At 36.5% G+C, this 22,953-nt stretch overlaps 5 protein-coding genes and 1 long non-coding RNA gene across 7 annotated transcripts; 3 read left to right on the forward strand and 3 right to left on the reverse strand.

Annotated features, from left to right (window-relative positions):
- Nucleotides 1-621: 621 nt before the first annotated feature.
- On the forward strand, nucleotides 622-12,005 carry LOC110843706 (tyrosine-protein kinase Src42A). 2 transcript variants are annotated; one of them, XM_035848385.1, is made up of 17 exons: nucleotides 622-1,457; nucleotides 2,548-2,811; nucleotides 2,891-3,619; nucleotides 6,330-6,556; nucleotides 8,103-8,275; nucleotides 9,155-9,212; nucleotides 9,538-9,614; nucleotides 9,675-9,761; nucleotides 9,852-9,911; nucleotides 9,974-10,005; nucleotides 10,120-10,161; nucleotides 10,273-10,318; nucleotides 10,441-10,499; nucleotides 10,595-10,778; nucleotides 10,880-11,057; nucleotides 11,138-11,206; nucleotides 11,280-12,005. In XM_035848385.1, the coding sequence occupies exons 3-17, from the start codon at nucleotides 3,353-3,355 to the stop codon at nucleotides 11,371-11,373; spliced, it is 1,653 nt and encodes a 550-aa protein (XP_035704278.1). In that variant the 5' UTR covers nucleotides 622-1,457; nucleotides 2,548-2,811; nucleotides 2,891-3,352; the 3' UTR covers nucleotides 11,374-12,005. The 2 variants fall into 2 exon arrangements, with proteins under 2 accessions (XP_035704278.1, XP_021945422.1); XM_022089730.2 differs by having other exon boundaries at nucleotides 2,548-3,619.
- On the reverse strand, nucleotides 11,961-15,030 carry LOC118434579. The gene is made up of 2 exons (XR_004834110.1): nucleotides 14,895-15,030; nucleotides 11,961-14,080 (listed from the first exon to the last, which is right to left on the reverse strand). It is a non-coding gene; the product is annotated as an uncharacterized LOC118434579 (long non-coding RNA).
- Nucleotides 15,031-15,054: 24 nt separating this feature from the next.
- LOC110844496 lies at nucleotides 15,055-18,251 on the forward strand. The gene is made up of 3 exons (XM_022090711.2): nucleotides 15,055-15,355; nucleotides 15,859-17,094; nucleotides 17,188-18,251. The coding sequence occupies exons 1-3, from the start codon at nucleotides 15,198-15,200 to the stop codon at nucleotides 17,960-17,962; spliced, it is 2,169 nt and encodes a 722-aa protein (XP_021946403.1). The 5' UTR covers nucleotides 15,055-15,197; the 3' UTR covers nucleotides 17,963-18,251.
- On the reverse strand, nucleotides 18,236-19,465 carry LOC110844498 (zinc finger protein 271). Its single transcript, XM_022090713.2, has 3 exons — nucleotides 19,311-19,465; nucleotides 19,176-19,231; nucleotides 18,236-19,111 (listed from the first exon to the last, which is right to left on the reverse strand). Exons 2-3 carry the CDS (start codon nucleotides 19,211-19,213, stop codon nucleotides 18,409-18,411), a joined length of 741 nt encoding a protein of 246 aa, XP_021946405.1. The 5' UTR covers nucleotides 19,214-19,231; nucleotides 19,311-19,465; the 3' UTR covers nucleotides 18,236-18,408.
- Nucleotides 19,466-19,542: 77 nt separating this feature from the next.
- On the forward strand, nucleotides 19,543-21,988 carry LOC110844526 (another transcription unit protein). Its single transcript, XM_022090746.2, has 5 exons — nucleotides 19,543-19,790; nucleotides 19,893-20,300; nucleotides 20,397-20,641; nucleotides 20,713-21,135; nucleotides 21,263-21,988. The coding sequence occupies exons 1-5, from the start codon at nucleotides 19,694-19,696 to the stop codon at nucleotides 21,878-21,880; spliced, it is 1,791 nt and encodes a 596-aa protein (XP_021946438.1). The 5' UTR covers nucleotides 19,543-19,693; the 3' UTR covers nucleotides 21,881-21,988.
- LOC110844528 lies at nucleotides 21,891-22,889 on the reverse strand. Its single transcript, XM_022090748.2, has 2 exons — nucleotides 22,558-22,889; nucleotides 21,891-22,486 (listed from the first exon to the last, which is right to left on the reverse strand). The coding sequence occupies exons 1-2, from the start codon at nucleotides 22,615-22,617 to the stop codon at nucleotides 21,995-21,997; spliced, it is 552 nt and encodes a 183-aa protein (XP_021946440.1). The 5' UTR covers nucleotides 22,618-22,889; the 3' UTR covers nucleotides 21,891-21,994.
- Nucleotides 22,890-22,953: the final 64 nt, after the last annotated feature.

The following is a 22,953-nucleotide window of genomic DNA, read 5'->3' on the forward strand; positions in this document are numbered from 1 at the left end:
TACATCAATTTTCATGCGCATTTTCTTTTTCTATGCACGTTCATGTATGTATTCTTAATCAAGGAAAAAACAACTATTACTCTCCGTTTAAATTCAGCAATTATGATTGAAAGGATTTAAAATAATAATCTCATGACATTGCCCATACGTGCCCAAATGAATTTAGCAATCACCAACCATACACATATCTCGACCTCATCAACGTCGCCCAATAATGCAACTGCAGGAAAAAATATACAGCATGTAATGAAATCTGACATACCGTTTCCTTCTTAAATTTGACTTTTAGGTTTAACTCACAAACGCTAAGTAGTTAGTAAATTCGAATAAAATAAATATTTAAATATTTACCATTCCATTTCCATCCATAGGAATCCAATCCACTCTGTATTAAACAAGCATATCACATCATCATCCACTAGAGCTGCATACATGTCATCATCCCTTCTTTTTCTCCTTTTAGCAACCCCTTTACGAACTTTGCTTCTGCTGAGCGTAGCGCAGTAAAATCTCATTCATTTCGGCAGGGATCGTATTTTGTGAGCTGGTTTACAGCCTACGAGATGATAAAATATGTACGTAAGTAAAGTAAGCTGCACCGAGCTACAACAAGAAGAAATCCAATCCAATCCAACAGAATACTGAGAGATAGCCCCGCATTGCATTGTCTTCTCGTATACCACTATCAACCACATACTATAATATTGTATATATTATTGTTACACAAAGCTCAGCAGCAGAACTTACTTTTATATTTTACTTTTAAATTTAACTCCTTAACAGGCTGCCTTTTTGAATGCAATAAGACTGAGCTGCATTGCACCTCAAGTATTATTGTTTTTGGTAACTTGTACTCGGCCCACCTTGCAAATGAAGGACTGATAATACTACAACTTAAACTTTGTGCAGGCCTTATTAATGAATTACACATAATTAAATTAAGTGTATGTGTGTGTATAAATGTTTTGCATCAAATAGTTTCTTTATAGTGTAACAGCTTTCATTACACAAAACTCTCGACTTCTGCTGCGCATTGTTGTGTGTGGTACAATAATAGTAATAACAATTTCTTAAAATATGTGACCCAAGTGAAATTTAAACTTTAATAAAGGTTGCGGCAGCTAAAAATATTTATTAGACGCAGCAAATACATTGCCAACAAGCTACTCGTTACTTAATGGTGGTTAATTAATTAATGGTGGAAGTTGATTGTCAGTTAAAATACCAAAACTAAGCAGAATATTATTGCAATTTAAGGGAAAATCTCGGTGAAGTGCAATGCTGAGCTAGATGGCTAAAGAAAAGATCGATTTTGAGATTGACTCACCGTTTCATACCGGCCTCAACCTGACTGAGGTGTGGCTGAATATAAATTTCCAACCCAATCAGTTTCTACACAATTAACAAGAAATTAGGATGTGGCTATGCGGAGGTGCAAATGTGGAGGCCAGTAATCGGTAATTAATATAACTAAAGTATTTCGCCAAGGTGTAAAATTAATTGCGAAGATTGCAATCAATAAATGCACTTGTCATTCTGTTCGTACAATCTTCTTAATTCCATAGACAACGGAGGTCAACTCTCACTTCTCCAATAATATTTAACAGTGATTAACAATTAATAATATTTATTATAATGACAACTGTAGTCTAAGGGTGTGTGAGGTTTTGGTTGTTTTGAGAAAAGTGATTGTTTTCGAACTTGGAGTTGGATCGTTCAACTCGATCGTCGAGTACTTTTGCCATATTATTCTGGTTAACATTAATAATAGTTAACATTATAAATATACATTGAGAGGAAGTGGAGCTTTAATCATTTAGCAGGAGCAATCAAGTCATATATACTTAATGAATAACTCCTTGTCCACACTTTGAAATTGTTCAAATTCATACAAAGTGCAGAGGCAATACAACACAATTTTGAAATGATAGAGTTAATTCAACCTACGAAAGACCACGGTCCCAGGTCATAATTTTGGCTATATGATGTGCGTCTTATGAGATAGGATGAGATAAGATACGATCCATTATAAATTCTATAAAGGATCCAGGCCATTGATTCATACAATCCGACATTCCTCGTTATGAATAATTTGAAACATCCTGTGACAAGATGAAAATGCAAAGAATTTCTGTCTATACATTTTTCATTCATTTCTATTAATTTCAAATTGAAATTTCCAATACATTTACTTGTGAGACACGCACATTTACAGTACTTTAGCTGACTTATTTTATCAATCGTTATTTCAAAACTTGATGTTTGAATTTTGTTGTATCGTGCAAATAATATTAGTAATCTGCCAGTTTCATTTCAATCCCACTTTACTTATCAATATTAAGACAAACAGGATGGAATTGATTGGTCCGCCAATCCACACCAATTATTAAATATGTAGAGAGATAATACACTTGGTTGAAGTTGAATTTACTTTTCTGTTCATCAAATCATGCATGCCACAACTGCCACATGAAAACTCGTATATTCAGTTCACCTGAATTAATTCAACAACTTGACTAACTTATCTCTTATGCAAAAATTATTCAGGTAAAGAGATGAGACCGGATCGCCGAAACCCCAACAGTCCTACTACAGAGCAACAGGATCCATAACAGACAACCACATATATGTGACATCTCCTCAGAAGAACCAGATCATCGTCGCCTAATGCTGCCTCAAAACTCATCAATAACTCGACAATTAGTAAACCCTAGCAATTCTTGGACTTATCAACTTAATATATGATATCCTTCGTAACGCCAAACCTTTTTCATCTCTAACCCAGCAACCTTTTTGTCGTTCTACTCTCTGGTCAGTATCAAAGATTAAAATCGCGGCAACAAGTTAATGCGGATTTATTACAATTAGACAAGTTTTTCACAACTTGCAGAAACAAGCTTTTGACGGGATAATCTGTATACTACAAGATACATACATTATCTCTTCCTTTCCTCGTGTTTGGCTCAATTCGTCAGAGAACAAGTTTTACGTATTAGTATTACCACTTGGAGTTATGTGATTTGATGGATTGTTCAGAATTTTCGCAAATCCAAATCTTAAAAATATAATCAATCTTGACTGAGTGACAAGGGAAATATTTAAGAGATCAAAAAATGAAATGAACTAAATCCGCCAGTTTAGTGCGGAAAGATTGAGTGCGTGTGTAGGTAGAGTGACCAGTTATCTGTGTTGATGTGCCAATTTTACATCCACGGGGACGCTGCACTAGTGAACAAAAGGTTATAATAATAATTAAAGTGTGTGTGTGGGAGTTTCCCGTTACAAGTGCCACCCATTCTTCCTTCCAAGAAAGGACGTAGGCTCGCTTGCGAATCTTTCTTATAGAAATAAGATGGGGAATTGTTTGAGCACGGGACCCAGCCGAACCTCGGGGGAGCTGCTTAGTGGGAGGGCGAATGGGCAGTTGGACACTTCGGGAAATAATGCGGTGGGGGGTGGGGTCAATTCCGTAGGAATCATGTCCGGGATTACGGATGGGACCACCGTGGGGGCAGATGGACACAATCACACCCCAAATTCTCATCTTCATAATGTTCATCACATCAGCAGAAATCCAAACTCACTTCCTCCCGTTCCAGACAATGATAACAATTCACAAGTAAGTCAATTGATCATTTGCTTAAATTAGTAATCTGTGTATCACTTCAAATTCTGATACAAAGATTTAAATAAATCAATAAACCAATCAATAAGTAGTCAAAGTACGCTAAAAAAATTTATGGAAGGCTTGAATCCCTTGAGTTTCATGATAGTTTCATGCTATATCCAACTCTGCGGTTTAATGTCAAAGTTTTTATATGCAGACTATGCAGAGAACCAACGTTTCTTCAACAGACAATTTTAATGCATGTATGTCTATTCTACATAATAATAAATATGTTCATTTATGCTCTTGCAAATCGGAATGTGTATCACACTATTACATGTGCCTATGTGTCCACTGTTCAGAAATATCAATTTGCATCTTCTTCAAATACGATTGATGAATGGAGATATAGAAAATCACGAGGATCGAATAAAATTGATTTTGTTCTTAAGAACAGATCATGTCTGCTACGAATTTAAAATCAATTTTCAATTCGCTCAATCAATTTTTTTGTAGTAGTGTAAGCAAGTGTAATAAGTTAGTATCTATCGATCTTGAAATTGCCATCAATTAATTGGATAATTTCGTTAAGCAAGCTAATATTTTCAACATTTTGCAGGTAGTTTTATTTATTATATTTATTTGAAACATTTTAAATCCAACATTATATCGCATAAAATAATGTATGATACGCAATCGTGATAACTTTGTCATATATGTATGTACATACTGCTTATGTGTCATCGTAAAAGAGATGATAAAGATATTACTTTGCATCAGTTTGCGGCACATGCTTACCTATGTATTATTTCCAACAACGACTATCAAAAGGTGACCCATACAAAAGGCGTTAGGACATGGTTTTGACGAATTCGCGGGTGAATATCTCTGGCGGGGAGTTGAATTTTGAACTGATTTTTGGTCAGTTGTAAGATAATACTCTCAAAAAGATATATTTAAAATTTTAGGCCGATAGCTTTATAAATGCCCCCTCCAGTGCCCCCAGAGTTGGAAGGAGCCAAAAAAACACTTTCCAAACTGAATTACTCATATAGCATGATAACCTAAGAGGTCAGAGGTGAATGATTGTTAATATTACAACCCTAGATAATCATTGCATGTAATAATAAAAGAATCTACATGAATTACATAATGTTGGGCCTCCATCGTCGCTGATACTTTTTCATGAAAATTGATAAATTGGACCGTGCACAGGAAAATTGACCTGCTGACCTTGAACGCGGACCCACTCGGTCAAATGAAGATTGAGGGCAAAGCTCTAAGTGTCCCAAATAATATTAAATTAAACAGTGAAGATTTTGTGCAAACAGTTTTGGAGAACGACCCTAGCTAATCAGCTGTCGCGGAATCCTAAAAAACTCGTGAACTTATTTGGAAAATTAATGGTCAAATTTTTTAGAAAATAAATTTTACTAATCTTTTTGTGTCCCCTACTGCAGAACTATTTTATCTACAAGGTACAAGTGACAAAATAATAAAATTATTGCGTTTTGGTTAGTTAAATTATTTCTGAAGTTCGACATCGAAAACGACGGGAACTTTCCCAAAAATTTTATAAGGTCTGATGAAAACTCAGTCCGTGGGGTATAACCACTTATCAAAATTTTGTCAAAAGTACTTCAAGTGCAATATACTATATGTACCTTGGATAAAAACCACGTTAGGGATTTTTAGCATCAAAGTCGTAAAATGTGGGGGCCTTAAAAGTGGAAGAGTTGCGTTAAAGAGCGCATTCCATTAAGACAAGTATGAAATTAGACTGCAAAACGGACTTAAAAGATACGCATAAGGCAAACGTGGTTTTATATAGTGAAAAGTATGCTGAGTCCCTTAAAAATAGTCGCAAAGACGATTTTTGCATCAGGACCTAAGAAAAAAATATTTAGTTCAACGCCATTTTATAAGAACACTGGTTTGGAAAACTAAAAAAGGACACCTCTCCAAATTTGACCTTGCCTCATTTCGCAGAGTACACAAAATCGGAAGCCAGATATGCTTACCTATAGTTTGAGACATGGGCTTTCACATAAAACAAGTTAGAAATCTCTACGACTAAAAACCATCCCGCAATTAAAGTATGAATTCGTCAAAACCATGTCCTAACGCCTTTTGTATTCTTTGTCAATTTCTGCAATTACTCTGCAAGTAAATAAATGAACTATTCGCGTGACATTTCACAGTGGGCTTCTTTTTGTGGAATCACCCGAAGTTTGAGAGAGAATGTTGTCAGTTTAAAATTGTAGCTCTTTACAGCAATTTCGTGCTTTACCGTCTTCATGCATAACAAAAGAGTTTTCATTTCTGTCACAACAGCAGCAAGAAACCACACGATGAGGTATGTACAAACCTCATCGTGTGGCAAGAAACTATCCTATGGGAGTGACGACTGAATAAAATTTAACTGTGACAAATGTACCTAGTTTTAGATTTGGCCCTTTGTCATTCTTTTAGCAACTTTTATATATCTGTCATACATACATATATAGTTAAGAAGGTTTAATTATAATTGCTACGCGTTCTGCTCTTCTGACTGACATTCAAGAGGCAGCCAGGAAGGGTGGGCAGAATTTTTATTGTTTCATATTAATCAAGCTTTAAAAGAGAAAGGCTGACTATCAGCAGTGCCTAAAAAATACCATAATAATTTTGGCATTTGAGTTACATTAAAACATTAACATGTTGTTTATGTAATTATTTACAGATTCCTACAAATAATGCAAGCAACCCTGCAAATGCAAGATTTTTCGTCGCCTTGTATGACTACGACGCGAGGACGGACGAGGACCTCAGTTTCCGAAAGGGGGAGCATTTGGAGATCCTCAACGACACTCAGGGCGACTGGTGGTTTGCTCGCTCAAAGAGCACTCGTCAAGAGGGCTACATTCCATCAAATTACGTTGCCAAACTCAAATCCATTGAAGCCGAGCCGTAAGTTTTCCTCTCCAATCAAAGAAAATTCATACATTTGATTCATACCTTTCTTACTGTACATTACATACAACTTTAAGCATCATGCACACAATTTTCACTTGCTAATAAAACACGAGCTAATAAATGTCAGATTTTTGTGCTGTTCACAGCATATTAATATAATTATGTAAGCCACCGTTGCTCATTATACACGTCACCAGGGTTTGAAATCTTAAGGTCCTGTAGGCCCTTAAGGTCTTGTGTATTTTAAATTGTAGAAAGCAAGGGCTGAGATTTAACGAAATTGATTCAGCTATAATCAATAATGGTAAGATAAGCATCTACATAAAATCGTCAACCGATCTCTTGTCTAGACCTTTCTTTATGAAAGAGTGAATAGTTGAATGCATGTTACGGCGACGACTGAGTACTAAATCTGAATCAAAAGTAATTATGAAATTCCTAAATAAAAAAGTCAAAACATAATATGGCGAGAGTCACTGGAGAAGATTTCAAGAAGAAGTCACTGGGGGTGGAATTATCAATGCCGAACTACAAAGGGCAATGAAATTTGAAATTATTTTGTTATGAGAAAATTACAAAATTAGGAAAATTGCTGTATCGTAAATTTCAAACACAAAATCTGGAAGTATTTTCCTGGTGAATCAAAGCCGATTGTGAATTACTAACAAAAACTAAAATAGGTTCCAAATAATTATGACATGTGGCGGTGTCAAAGTAATTTTACGCCTTCGCACTTAATCCACTTTTGTAATCGATATTATACTTGTCTGTTATTTGGGGTCCGTAATTATGATGAGATTAAATAATTAATCCCATCATATAATCCCAATATAATGTCAAATAATAAGTAGTGTTTGAGATGTTGAATTTGTCTCGTTAGCAAGCCAAAAAACTGAGGATCCTACGTAGCAGCCATGTAGATAGATCCAAGCTTGTCCGATTCGTAACCTTTGCTTTTGTATGCATGCTGATGATGATGCAATGCGATGCCTCATTAAAAGTTGAAATTGGATCCTTACGGTGTGAATATGTGAACATATAACGATAGAAAATTGATACTGCTTCGTTGAATGATAAAAAGAGTTACGTATAAGTATCCACATAATAGTTGTTAGTGATTCGGATTTAATGAACCCCATTGATGAATTCTATTAATACGACTTCCGGTGGCTATCTCATCACGTAGGATCCTTCATTTCATCCTCTTCTATAATAATTTTCCAATTACGATTTGCATTGTCCACACACTACTACTGTTTGGGTGATTGTTCATTTTATTGTTGACTTATTTGTCAAGGATGCAATAATACTTCAATCAAAAGGTATTTCAAGGTTAAATATATCGTCGTATCATACGATTCATATTGACCATAATTAAATATTCGTGTTATAATCAAATTACAACATATTTATAGAAAATAGAGCTGAAAATTTTGTACATTTACAGACATCATGGCACATACATTTATACACATATATGTATTTACAATTGAATAGATGAAATAATAATATGGAACTTTTACTAACTTCCATTTTGCAGTTGGTACTTTGGGAAAATCAAGAGGATCGAGGCAGAGAAGAAATTATTGCTTCCGGAGAATGAACACGGGGCGTTTCTTATTCGAGACTCTGAGTCGCGAAGAAACGACTACTCCCTCTCCGTCCGCGACGGAGATACGGTCAAACATTACAGAATTCGCCAATTGGACGATGGTAAGAAAAATCAAAATTCATTCATTGTAAAAATGCATTGTTTTTCAGGGGATATTTTGATACAGGTCGCTCATTACTTGCATAGTGATAATCAGTCATTTATTTAGCCATAAAAACCACAAAAGGGAAATGCGTATGATCGCTTTAATCGCGACGTTTGATAGTTGCATGTATGACATGAAATGAAAGTATACAAAAACAACGAGATTAAAGAAGGCAGTTTGGGAGGTGTTGTTTATAAGAAAAATCAAACCTTGTTAATATTTCTGTTAAAACAATAAGCTACCATTATCTGAAGGGTGCCATATGGGATGACCAAATTTGTGCTGCATTGCTGTATTTCGCGTCTGCAAACCTGTCTCCTCTTATTTGTAACCTTCTTCCAATTCACAATTCTGCCGGTTTACAAACCCCTACGTATGAAATGAAATAAGGAATTAAGAACACAAACAAAAGTTCACTCATCACAAAAACCATTTGAGGTGTTTAAAACACGTTTAATTTATTTTAATCTCAAAGGATGTGGATGTGGTTGTTTGTAATGATCAAGTGAATACTACGCTGCTGCTGCCTGACATTGACTAGTATAAAGAAAAGTTTATTTTAAGACACAGTTTATTGTTAATGTTGATTGATTGACACAAATTGTCGCATCTGTCATTTCATTATGAGAGAAAATAGATCCATGTTATGTTGCATGACATTTATTCATAGAACTCGTCATTTTATCAAGGAAAAGGCAAACAATAATAGAATTTTCCTCACACAGTTTACAGTTCATTTTTTATCAGTTAATGTGATCATTAAGGTATTGTTGATCATGTGAAAATAATTACAAGTGCATGCAGTGTAATGATCATTCTTTTTGTTAAATTTTAGGTGGATTTTTTATTGCCAGAAGGACGACTTTCCGCACACTCCAAGAGCTTGTTGATCAGTAAGTAACAAATAACAATAAATTATTATGAATTGGAAACTGCATAATGGAACAATAAACCTTATGCATTAGAGTGGTTTGATTGGTTTCTGTGTATAAAATTATTATTCTGTACTAATTCGACCGGATGATTAGAGTTATGTACACATCAATAAAGATATGTATGTATGTACAATGAAGTAACCGAAGAGTTTTGATCCACTTTTAACTTGTCTTACAATTACGAGAGTAATGCACTTTGATTTCAGACTAGAAAAATAGTTTTTTCGCTTGGACAAAAATGTGGTTAAATACAACCATTACAAATACACTTTTTATTATATAGTTACTCCAAGGACGCTGATGGATTATGCGTCAATCTTCGCAAACCGTGCATTCAAGTGGAAAAGCCGGTCACTGGAGGTAAGACTAAATGTCTATTTTGTGATGCCGTTTAATGGGTCATTTTTATTTCTTTGCCAGGACTGTCACACAATACCAGAGATCAGTGGGAAATTGACAGGTCTTCGCTAAAATTCATCCGAAAGTTGGGCCATGGTCAATTTGGAGGTCAGCTAATAAAAATGAATCTTATAATGTCTATTCTGCCCTTTCTATGCACAATATTATATTACTGTAATTTTTTTCCAATTTATACAGAGGTTTGGGAAGGTTTGTGGAATAATACAACGCCTGTTGCTGTCAAGACTCTCAAACCAGGTATATCCTCTCAAATCAGGCATGCCGATTAGCTCAAAGTATAAATTAAATCCCTATTTCAGGTACAATGGACCCCAAAGACTTCCTCGCAGAGGTAACGAGCAGAGTTCATAGTTTATTTAATCTACATATAATTGAATATTGGTTTCGCCTGAACAAATTGTATTGGGAGAATTGGATCTAATAAGGTCATTCACTTTACCAATAGGCTCAAATTATGAAGAAACTGCGCCACCCCAAGTTGATCCAGGTATGTAAATACAACAGGATGAAATATTTCTTTTTACTATTTGGTACAATGGTTTTGTAGATTTATTCTCTACTATTTTATAATTACTGATATTTAATTGTACTCTTCTAGTTGTATGCTGTGTGTACTCTGGAGGAACCAATCTATATTATTACAGGTTACAACAACATATATATGCATAATTATCTCAATAATTTATCCCAATGATTTAAATCGATAATTTATTGTTTATTTTGACCATGTATTTATTTACGTATTTATATGATTATATATTTACAGAACTCATGAAAAACGGTTCCTTGCTCGAATACTTGAGCGGAAAAGGACGTGGTCTCAAGGTACTCAAGGTTTTACTCTCTCGAATAATTCAAATCAAATGACGCACACCATTTTTTCAACAAACGGAAACTGTATTAACTTTTATACTTTATAGTTACCTCAACTCATCGATATGGCAGCTCAAATTGCAGGGGGCATGGCGTATCTGGAGTCACAAAATTACATACACAGAGACTTAGCAGCAAGAAATGTCTTGGTTGGGGATTCGAACACTGTAAAAATTGCTGACTTTGGGCTCGCTCGCTTAATTAAAGAGGACGAATATGAAGCAAGACTTGGTAAGTGCAGCGAATCAAGTAGCTACATGTATACAAACATTGGTCCGTACCGGATTTCTTATCATATATGACTGAAAATTGGGTTTTATTTTATTTTTTAGGAACTAGATTCCCAATTAAGTGGACGGCGCCAGAAGCAGCAAACTATTCGAAATTTTCAATAAAGTCCGACGTCTGGAGTTTCGGAATTCTACTAACTGAATTGGTGACATATGGAAGAATACCTTATCCTGGAATGACAAATGCAGAAGTACTGCATCAAGTGGAACATGGCTATCGGTAAGAAAGAGAACACATGCGTGTACTAACTAATATATGTATCTATGTATAAATATATAATACGTTGTATTTTGTAATAGAATGCCATGTCCACCGAATTGCCCAGACCGCCTATATGAAATCATGTTGGAATGTTGGCACGCAGACAGGTTGGATTTGCATTTATTACCATTTTTAGTTTACTAATAATTTACTAATCTCATTCTTTCTCCTTTTCCACAGTATGAAGAGACCAACGTTCGAGACGCTGCAATGGAAGCTTGAAGACTTTTTCACACTCGATGGGTCAGAGTATAAAGAAGCATCGGGATATTAGTTTGTACATATATAATAGAGTTAATTGTTTCCAGCCAATGCGAGTAATTAGTGATTGAGTAAGATATAGTATGTATGTATGTATGATTGATTTGCTACCTTTATGACGTGTATAATTGCATTTTGTATCATATATTGCGGGTTTCAGTCTGACATTTAAGAAATGTGAATATTAGTATCAGTCCAATCTTTTTGATACACTCACTTCCTAAAGACGTATAATATTAATTAGGTAAATCCTGCTAAAACTATTAATAAGATTGATTTGTTCGTGAATGAGTTGCTTTCGTACTCATTCCGATACTACTATATGCATATATGCATACTTATTGAATTCATAATAGTAGATACATTGACAGTTGACAACTAAAAGATTCAAGTAGCTATAAATGTTAATCACAACTTATTTATACCTACATTGTTAGTGTTGTTACACAAACCACCAAGCAACTACGTTTTTTTGTCCAAGGTAGTTAAAGACAAGAACTCGAGAATTCTCAAGTTATCTGATGATGAGTAAAGATTTAGTCTGATGGTTAAGCGTGTAGCACAAATTTGCTTAATTGTTTGATGCTTATCGTCTCCGTGAATTTATAATGACCATAAATTTCTGTTACACACACTTTATATGAACATTGTAGTTGAATTGAGTATCATTTTTTCTCATTGCATCAGCAAACACTGGCCGAATTTCGTGTTCCTTCAATACATCCCGTTTGTATACAGAAAAGTTTATAGTGCAATACAACTAGAATGAGAATGTACCACTTGTCCCATGCAAAAACTTACTTCAATAAAATTCAAAAATTGCAAAAATAAACATCTTCAAGTATTTATGTAGAAATGAAGTTATTATTCATATACTCATAAATCTGGACTGGGTCTGGGTGATGCCGTTGGACTGCATGATCATCCTATGTAAAAATAACCATGTCGACCATTTGATTTATTTCGGTTGAACTCACATAGACGAAGCCGACCAAGATTATTTGACACTTTATCAGTCTATAAGGTTACGACAAATGGCCGAGTTACAAAATAAATTTTCATTTTTATTAGCCCGAATCAGGGCTTATGGAACCGTCATGTCCGTCCGTCCGTCCGTAAACACGTTAGTAAAAATAGCTGAACCGATTGACTTGCAATTTTTACCGTGTACATACTGGACAAACTTAGGAAACGGGTTCGAAGATGGGCGAAATCGGTTAAGTGTGGACCGCGGACCGTGGACCGTGGACCTACGACACCACGGAGGTTGGTAATATTATTATGTCGTTTTCGAAAAAAAGTAGAAATGAGCTCGGACTCACCGAATCAGGGACAGAATCCCTGACTCGGGCTAAATGAAGTCTACGCTGTAGGTTTCAAAAAATAAAAGCTGTTGAAAATTTGTCATGGGATAATATTATTTGGGAAACCTAATTTTTACGCCTTTTCAGATGGGCTTATAGATTTGTCAAGATGTCTGTCTGTGCGCCCGAGACCTCTCTTTAAACACAAGCTAGCGACCTGAAATTTTGCTAATTTGATCTACGGGTCAAAATAGGGTGACCATATGTGTCCTGACCAAAACCGGGACAGATTTTGGAAAAAAATTTTCCATAATATCTAGTGTTTAACGGTTCCGATATCACCGAATTTTTAGAAAGAGACAAGAAAGGCAATTAAGTAAATATTACATGCGGGTTACCGGTACTTATGTGCTAAAATCTACTTTTCCATCAATATTTTGGCGAAAAAGTCAGATAATTTAATTTTCTCCTACGATTTTAAAAACCGGGACATTTTCGGGACGCCGGGACAGGTTTTGAAAACCGGGACGTATGGTCACCCTAAACGGTCAAAAGTAAGGATAAGTTCGAAGATAGAATGATCGGTTTGGTCGGGAAGGGTCTTTTAAGTGGTTAGGGTTGACAGAAAAAAATATTAAATGGCATATAAATATCCCAAATTTGTCGTAGGAAGTTGAAATTTTGAGATTAAGCCCTACGGGTGAGACCATAGGGCATACATACAGATTTTCAAAAATATGCCACTCCACTTGGTGGGTTTGACCGACAACCGCAACGCCTGACTCGGGCTAAATAAAGGCTGCACATTGGAAATTTCAAGTTTACTATTAGACATAATACCCTCGAGATTTTTAGCTTAAAAAATCAAGTAAAAAATTACGATGATTTCATCTTCCAGAATTAAGTCTCTGTGTGTTCCCATTCAAAAGTTATTAAAGGTCAAAGAGTTGTTTTTTTCGACCATCGAGAAGAAACAACTATTTTTAAAATTAATTATTTTATTTGTAACTCAACCATTTGTCGCAACCGTTAAGGGAGACTAACATTACCTAGATACTTAATGTCAAGCAATCGTGGAAGCCGACTGATCTCACCAAACAAAAAATTGTATCAGTGGAATTCTCGTTTCTGTTCATCAATCTTTAAAATATTTGTCAACATTTGACGGGTATAGTTCGAGCTCACAAAGAAGGAGGTTGGCAAAGATGGAGAAATCAGAGATCAGAATGAGAAGAGTGCTTCAAGAGTTGGAATATCCCCCAAGGCCCAACCTTGTACTTGGACACGCGATCCACGCCTGCAATCAAAATTCAGCAAAAGTAGTTCGCCTCACATGGAATTGGGGAGATGTTCGCACAGACATTGACAAATTCGAAATTTTCGTTTGCATTCAGCCCCACAGGTCCACTGTTGTCTCTAATTGGACAAAAATAGGAGAAATCATTTATAAAGGCCGAAACGATGAAAAATCAAATAATTCATTTTCGCATAGTGCATTTTTGGGGTCTTGTTCAGATGCAAGAATGATTGGTCACAGCAAGAGTTGTTCTAAGCGTACTATTTCCAGGCGCATTGTTGGGGTATGTGTATATTTTGAATTTTATCACAAATACAGAAATCAGAATTATGACCTTAGTTCTCAATAAATTTAAACTTGTAGTTTGTTTGTGGATTTCGTTATCAAATCGTCGTCCGCGCTGTGGACATACGTGGGCGTGTAGGACCTTACAGTATTCCTGTGACTCTCCAATAATTAAGTAAATTAAATTTTTTGCCTGTATTATTTGTTTATTAGAATTTAATGTATACTTATTTACTCTTTTGTAATATATTTAATACTTTACCCCTACTCAAAATGTGCAATGCTGCTTTTGTATATTTTGTATTTTTGTGTCAAAAGTATCTTATATAATATGTTTTATGTATGCATAATCTCATGTTTAGCAGTTCAAAAGTTACTGTAAAACAAGCACACTGTAAAACAATAAAATAATTTGCAATAATGTTTATGTGCAAGTTCAAGTACAATATACATATGCATACATGTTATGTCAATCAACTTTTGCTTTGTCCTTCGTAGCTTCAGTACCAACAGCGACAGGCAAGGAACAAGCATATGCCTCTTTGCAAAAATTAATCGACCACTTTAATTTTCCAGTCGAGTCCATACAAATTTAATTTATTTGGGTATTTACTTAATGAGGACACGGGGTTCTGTTATTAGGATTACCTGTTGCCTAAACAAGCACGCAGTTCTTCACAAGTCTGACGAAAATTCCAAGGTTCCACATGTACATGTATGTATACACCACTCGTTTATCGAACTAATCCATTCCTCCTAGTTCGTGAATAATTGATAATTTTATCGATCCCCCGAATAAATAATAACCGTGTCAAGAGCAGCTATCAAATCAACTAGGATATGAGCGAGTTATCATCAGCAAAAACTTTTGTGTTTAGTCCTTCCCCTTCCTCCAAGGGATATTTTTGAAGCCTCCTGCTTTATGAACTCTGCATCTCCTACGTCACGGTCATGGTTGATTCTGGTCCCGATCACATGGAGAACGCCAGGTCTTTATCGTCGGGCTTGGAGGATTGTAACATCCTGTCGCCGATTTCTGCAGCCTTGGCCGCGAGTGCTGTCCTAGCCGAATACTGTCAAAAAGATGAACTCGAGCCAATTGCTACCAGGTAGGTAAATATATTATAATACAAATCCTGTCAGCTCTAAATGTGCGTAACTTTATCATATTGCAACACGGACGGTATTTGCAAATTGCAAATAATATGCACTCATTTCTTGCTACAACTACTAATACACGAAGTAAAATACATACAGATACATAATACCGATATGAGATTTGGTGTGTTTTCCTCGTGGCGTGGAGAGTATATATGTATAGATACGTATATGCATCTACTCTATGATATGCACAGTTAACAAGTCGTGGTACAGTTAGGAACAATTACTTAGCAAACATTTTGGTTCCATTCCATATGTATATTTCATTATCCGCATTCAATGTACGTCGTTTTCAGCTGCACCTAATAACGTGTCCTTTCCATGCAGTGCTACCAAAGTTATTACTCAAGAATGATTGGAACTCATTGTGTTTGGATTCCAATCTATTTAGTTGCAGAAATATAAACATCAATTCTTCACAATTATAATAATTGGTTTGTTAAATTTACAGTGCCACTCCAGCAGTAATTCTAGCTAATAACAAACACAATATACAAAGCGCTTTCAACTTATCATACAATGATACTCGTAGAATTGCTGCTAGCAAGTCGGTGAAATTGAAAACTATAACTGCAGCTACTACTGGTAGTACTAATGAGAATTTGGCCTGCAAGAACAACAGCTTGAGACCAAGGAGGCATGTTGAGACGGGTGAGATTTTTAACGAATCGTACAAAAAAAGCTCATTAATCTCAGCAGAATTGCTCACGGCAGCAGCCCCAGTACAAATGTTCCAAAAACAAGCTAATTTAAAAGGGTACCAAATTCCGAAAAAGAAAAATGGGAACGCTCGACCCGTTGAAGAGGAACGCCGTCCTCAGACGCCGATAGTGCATGACGATCTAGTCCAACCATACTGCGTTCCAGAGAAAGCATTACTGCAGCAACAACCAGAAATAACATCGGACTATGGGAGCACGAACAGTGGGGACAGTTTGGACTTGTTTGACAGTAGTAATAGCAGCAATGGTGGGGGCTGTAGTGGACACCCCACACCCGATTATTGCTACTCATCATCGTCTGAAGACGCATCGACCACCATCGAACCTTCTTCTCCTAAAAACAATTTCCAACATTTTGAATACCCAAGGAAAATGAAATCTAGCACTGATTCAGAAGAAGAACCATTTTCACTGGATAATCGACCCGCAATCGAGGACGCTGGAATGTTTGAAGATGTAAATTATGTGATAATAACATGTGAAGACGATATAGAAATTATGGATATCTTCACAACAGATGATGATGGGAGCACCCTACGAGTGAAAGAAGGAATTATTCTGCAACTGCTAGATTATGAAGATGAAGGGTTTGCCGAAGATATTCCACAACCACACCATGACAAAGAAAACAATTACTATTACACTTGCACAGAAGAAGGAAAGCCCCAATCACCAGAGTCTACTAATCTGCTTGCATTTGTTAGCAATAACTTTAATTATGGAGAGGAAACACAGGAAATGCTTGATTTAGAACTTGGAGCAGTTGAAACTGTGGAAAGTGAAGAGTCATTTAGATCCGATGAGGAGGACAATGGCAAGAGAAGTGATGATGATGATAAAACTCATTTTGATGTGGACTTGGCTGACGAGGTTGTTAAATTTTCAAAACGTAGTCATAGTGGTTCTGGTCATCGTGACTCTTGTGCTGCAAAATTCACGGATACTAATACTGTCAAATCGACAAGGTATGTACTTACATGCACCTCGTGCATGGGAGATGCTACGTCTAAATTGTTCCTGCGGAACAATTAATTAGGTTTAATATTTTGAAATTTCAGCAAACCCCTTAGCCCAACAAATCTGCTGACTTCCGTTCTTGAGAAGACTTTGTTGGTCAAACTTCGAAGGTGTGATGACAGCGTGTACATGCCGAAAGGCGAAACCAGGTGTGAAATGGAGGTTGTCCCAATCGGAGAACCATTTATGAAGACGTCTGACCCTATTGTGCAACCCCCAAACACGCAGGTTCAAGGAAGACGTCTCTCCCATAAAAGGAAACACAAGAGGAGAGTGCAAGAAGAGGAGAATTGGGCCATTGTAAGCCACTCTGATGATCTCAGTAGCAATGAATCTACATCTAAATGGCCAATCAAACTAAAAATCATGAGGAAGCGTCTGGAAAATGACGACAACGGTTCTTTAGAAGTCTCCAGTAGCAGCAGCAGCATCAGTGGCAGTGGGAGAGTAGTACTAGAAAGAGGGAAAGCAGCAGCATTATCGACGCCAACAATGAGAAACACAAGCAGCTCTCAATTTTTTAATGGGTCCTGTAAAGTTTGTGGCGCTGAGTGTCCGTACGAAGAAGCTCGAACATATTACATCACGCCCAGTGTAACGACACCATTTTCCTGTTGCACATGTTTTGGGGAATTCAGTCAGTCTGAGTGGACAAGCCACAACAGGTCGTGTTACATTGTAGAAGATGACCTCGACGCTAAAGCATCTCGTTGTCGGGCTGAAACTTTAGGACATTCTCATCCCACTTTCGGTGATTATACGGTGATGCGCAGAGACTTTATATGCTTACTGTGTTTCAGCTTCATGGCAAAGTAAAAATTGAAATGCACAAGGTATTCATATTCATATCATATCAATACATAATTCCCAGCTTCAACAATGCTCAATGATTTTGAATGTATTAACATTTATTATATTAAAATTTTAAACAAAAATTACATTATATAGTTTAATACGTTTTTTTACGTTTATGTATTTGTATCCCTTTTACACCCAAACTCTGCCAAAATAATATGCCAAATTTGCTATTGTGAGTACAAATAATTTGCAGAAATAATTCGAAACGCCAATAAATAGTAATGTTTTCACTTTTCTTTGAATAAAATGTTTACGTAGTATTCACAAATCTCTTTATCTATATATATATATACATATGCAAAATCAGATTTTGAAAATGTTGGATAAGATTAGAAATTAATTGATGTACATTACATGTAAAGTACTCGTTGAACAATATCAATCAACAATACAGCCTACTTTTTCTATATAATGGTCGGCTTATGTATCATCTTTCGGGATATTTCGTGAGAACATCCTCTCGCGACATGTTTATTAAGATCATTTTTATTAAGGTAAGACAGTCCACATTTGTCGCACTTGTTCGGTGGAGGCCTCTCCTCATTGTGAAGTTTTTCATGATACTCAACTTCATATAATTTTGCAAACAACTTGCCACACACACCGCACGTAAATGGGAGTCGTCCCCAGTCGACTGAAGGGTCTTCCGCTTCCTCCAGTTTCCGGATAAAATAGTTGTCCAGTTTTTTTGTGGTAAATCTGCGCTGAAGTGCATGGATTTCTTCATGAACAGACAACTGTTTCTTTGTGGATACAGTCTTATGGCAATGAGGACAACTTAGAGGTTTGTTATCCATATTAGTACACTGGTGTATATAATATTCAGCCCAATGAATGGCAGTCGCTGGACAAAATTCGCACGCATAGTAGGCTTCGTCTACGTGAATTTGTTCCATGTGAAGGTCATAAGTGGATTTTATAGATAATACGAGGCCGCACTTGTCACATTCGTACGTACTGGGGACTTGGTTATCTTCTTCTGGTGATAACGCCTCTGCCGTCGTCGTCTCCACTTCTTCTTCTCGTTCGTCCAGACCTAGGATACTCTCCTCTTGAGAAGGAAGTTCAGTCGTGGTCACGCATATTTCAACACCTTCCGGTATGTATCTGTAAAAATACGGAACTCACTCACTCTATTCATTGACATACTATAATAAAGTACACAACTTACTGATGAAGTTCATCTTCTTCAATAATTTGAGCTTCCATGTTATTAATTGTTTAAACCTTGAAAACGACAAAATGAGCCAAAAATTCAAAGTTGTTTCGAGTAAAAAAATCAAAATATAATGACAAAGATACTTACTAAATACAAAGCAGTAGTCTTTGAACATAACAGTAATTAACACTTATTTTTCAGCAATTTTGTAACTTGTCTGTGTTTGAGAGAGGGAGATTGGGAAATATTTTGTGAAGAAAGTAATACGGCAGATCCGCGCCTGGACAAATCTCAACTTTCACACCGGTCGTCAGCGGTTGCTGCTTGTTTTGTGTTTCATATTATTCTCTCTTCTCTACAGCGAGGCACGACTATTAATTATTTACAAATTACAATACTGCAATTCTTATTCTTCTGCGATTTTCCTACATTTGCTTATTTTTGTTAAAATAAAAAATTGTATAGCTAGGATTCGTCAAGCTTTCTTTAGTGCAGTATAAACCAGTTTTCAATTTGCATGACAAAAAGAAATGCCGTTTACGACGACAAATAATCGTTTGGAGGAGGATGGGGATTCTGACTCGGGGTCAGATTCATCTTCAATCGGAGGATCAGGTTCCGGTTCTGGTGAGTTTTGTTTATTGTTCAATGATTATTCTCACTTTCTGTCATATTATATATTTTATTTAATCTAAATAATAGAAAAATAATATGACTCATTTCATTCAGCCAACAGTTCCAGAGCTTCGTCTCCGGCAGCTCGTAGGAGCAGTAGGTCTCGGTCAAAGAGCCCTTCTGTCAAGTCGGGAAAATCAAGATCACCAAGTGAGTCACCCGTATCAACACGGAAATCTGGGGGGTCCAGGTCGGGTAGTGGGTCACCAATGTCAGTAAAGTCCGGAGGTTCGAGATCGGAGCGAAGTGGCTCCCCTGTAGCGTCGTCATCCAAGAAATCAAGATCTCGTAGTGAAACGCCAATGTCCGCAAAGTCTGGCTCACGTTCAAGGAGCGGTTCGCCAAATTCAGGGAAATCTGGGTCCATGTCACGTGACGGAAGTCCTGCGTCTGCAAAATCTGGACATTCTAGCAGATCTCGAAGTCGGAGCGGCAGTCCAGCCTCAAGATCTAAGAAATCTGGTTAGCATTACTATTATAACTAATTGCAGTATGAACTGTGTTTAGAGCTTTGTCTGAATTGTTATCTTATTTTTAATGTTCACATTTCTGCCCTAGATCGAGGGAGCACAAGCCCAGATACAAGAAAGACTAAGAAAAAACAAAAGTCCAAATCAAAGATTTTATCTGATGACGAGGAAATGAATGGTGACGAGGATGTGCCAGCAGCAGCATCATCTGATATATTTGGAGATGCTGATGATATTAGTTCAGGATCGGATGCAGAAGCAGAGAAAAAGGTTTCCAGAAAAGTAAATCCAGATGAAGCAGAAACTAAAGACGAGGATGATGATGCAATGCAGGTATATTTTAATTATGATTTCACTATTTGAAATATCAAACATCTCTGTCACTTTTTTATGAATATTCTTAGATTGATGAAGATCAGACAAAGGATGACGATGCTAAATCTGACGCTGGTGGTGGTGGAGGTTCAGATGAAGAAAAAGAAGAACCACTACCTGAAACTAGAATTGATGTAGAAATTCCTAAAATTACAACGGATTTAGGAAAAAATATACATTTTGTAAAGTTACCAAACTTTTTGTCTGTCGAGACTCGACCGTTTGATTCAAATACTTATGAGGATGAAATAGACGACGAGGAAACGTTGGACGAGGAAGGCCGTGCAAGATTAAAGTTAAAAGTAGAAAATACAATTCGGTGGCGTGAAAGATTTAATGAGAAAGGAGTTTTCGTGAAAGAATCTAATGCAAGATTTGTGAAATGGTCTGATGGATCGATGAGCTTACATCTTGGGAGTGAAATTTTTAACGTGTATAGCCAACCCCTCCAGGTTAGTAGTTTTATAAAGTTCATTATAATGTAAATATGTACTTGACATTTTGATGGGTTGATTAACTGTTGATTTTATTTTCTACATAAATTAAAGGCTATTGCACTTATTTTTATTTACTTTACAGGGTGATCATAATCATTTATTTATTCGGCAAGGAACCGGTCTTCAAGGACAAGCAGTCTTTCGCACCAAATTAACCTTTAGACCACACTCAACAGAATCATTCACACATAGAAAAATGACCCTATCTCTGGCAGATAGGTCTCAGAAGACGTCGGGAATAAAAGTCCTATCTGGCCCTGTTGGTCATAATCCTGACGCCCAAAGAGAGTTGATGATGAAAAAGGAAGAGGACAAGCTTCGCGCTTCTGTTAAGCGTGAAAGCAAGCAAAGAAGGGTTCGAGAACGGGCTGCAGGTGGATCAGGAAGAGGATTATCCGCAAGTTATTTGGAACATGACTATGATGATGACGATGATGAGAATGCAATTTCTATTTCGGCAATCAAAAATCGGTTTAAGCCAGGTGGGAGTGGAGGAGCCAAGAGCAAATCTCACATTTACTCGAGCGATGATTCTGACGATGACGACGAAGATGATGGATTTAGAGCCAGGAAATTGGAGAAGGCAAAACGGCTCAAGGACTCTGACGAGGAAGAAGAAGATGATAAGGCTGGCAGTGATACTACTACTAGAAAATCTGGTGGTGGTGGTAGTCCACACAGTGCTAGTGGAAGTGATTAGAAAATTAGAATTAAACAAAAATATTTACAAGTTTATTTTACATTCAGCGTCAATTTGTACAAAATTTGTTTCAAATAGAATACATTAAAAGGACATTAATAATAAGTGTTTGGCTTAGTCATCTTGAGAATCATTACTTCCAAAAAGTTTGAATAACCGGGGAAAATATTCTACGAATAGAAAGTATAACGCCGACCCAATAGAAACTAAACCCGACGAAAACGACTTTTTGGAAACCGTTTTGCTCATTTCACCTTTGAGGTCATCTGATTGAAGTCGATCAATAATTGATCCGACAGTTTCCACATGTTTCGTCACTTTTCCTAGTCTCGAGTTTAATGATTGTGCATCTTTTGCAATGGCTTTGGCAACCTCCATATAAGTTGACGATTTCTGCTGGTTTACTAATTCAAGGTTTGGTAGAGCCGATTTCCACGCCCTTTGAATGATTGTTGGATCCAAGTTACTGCTTGGTTGTTTAACCTCCGACGGGATTTGAGACATTTCAAGTGCTGGCGATGTCTTTATTACTGGGGCGGTTGCCGTACTGTAGGCAGGCCTGCTTCCAATTTTCGATTTTTCTGAGGCAAATGCATCCGTGTTGATCTTCAAATTCAACGTTATAGTATTTACACATGAGACAGTAAGAAAAATGCAAATAGTAATTCTAGACTTACTTTTTCAAGTATTGTTTTCCAATCAGTTTTTATATACTTCAAAAACCTTGAGGTTGACATATTGCTGAGAAGACGACCACGCAGTATGTTATTAACTTTAGAAAACTGCTAGTCAACTTGCAATTACAATTTGCAATGCTTCTGTTTAAAGTCAAATGATGAAACACCACGAAAAACGAAAAACCACTCGTACATCCAAAGATTGATTACATATATCATGAGAAAAGCAAGCTACTGCAATCCAAGAAAATATGTCGTCATATAATACAAATATATAACGTATGCGCGATAATAACTAGCAATTTCATGTCCCACTCTGTAGGATGGAACAATGACCACATATTTTATGGTTACATTACATATGACAAAAATTTGATTTTATTGTCAATGTATATA

Source organism: Folsomia candida, unplaced genomic scaffold (genome assembly GCF_002217175.1).
Source record: "Folsomia candida strain VU population unplaced genomic scaffold, ASM221717v1 Fcan01_Sc002, whole genome shotgun sequence".
NCBI classification, from domain to species: Eukaryota; Metazoa; Arthropoda; class Collembola; order Entomobryomorpha; family Isotomidae; genus Folsomia; species Folsomia candida.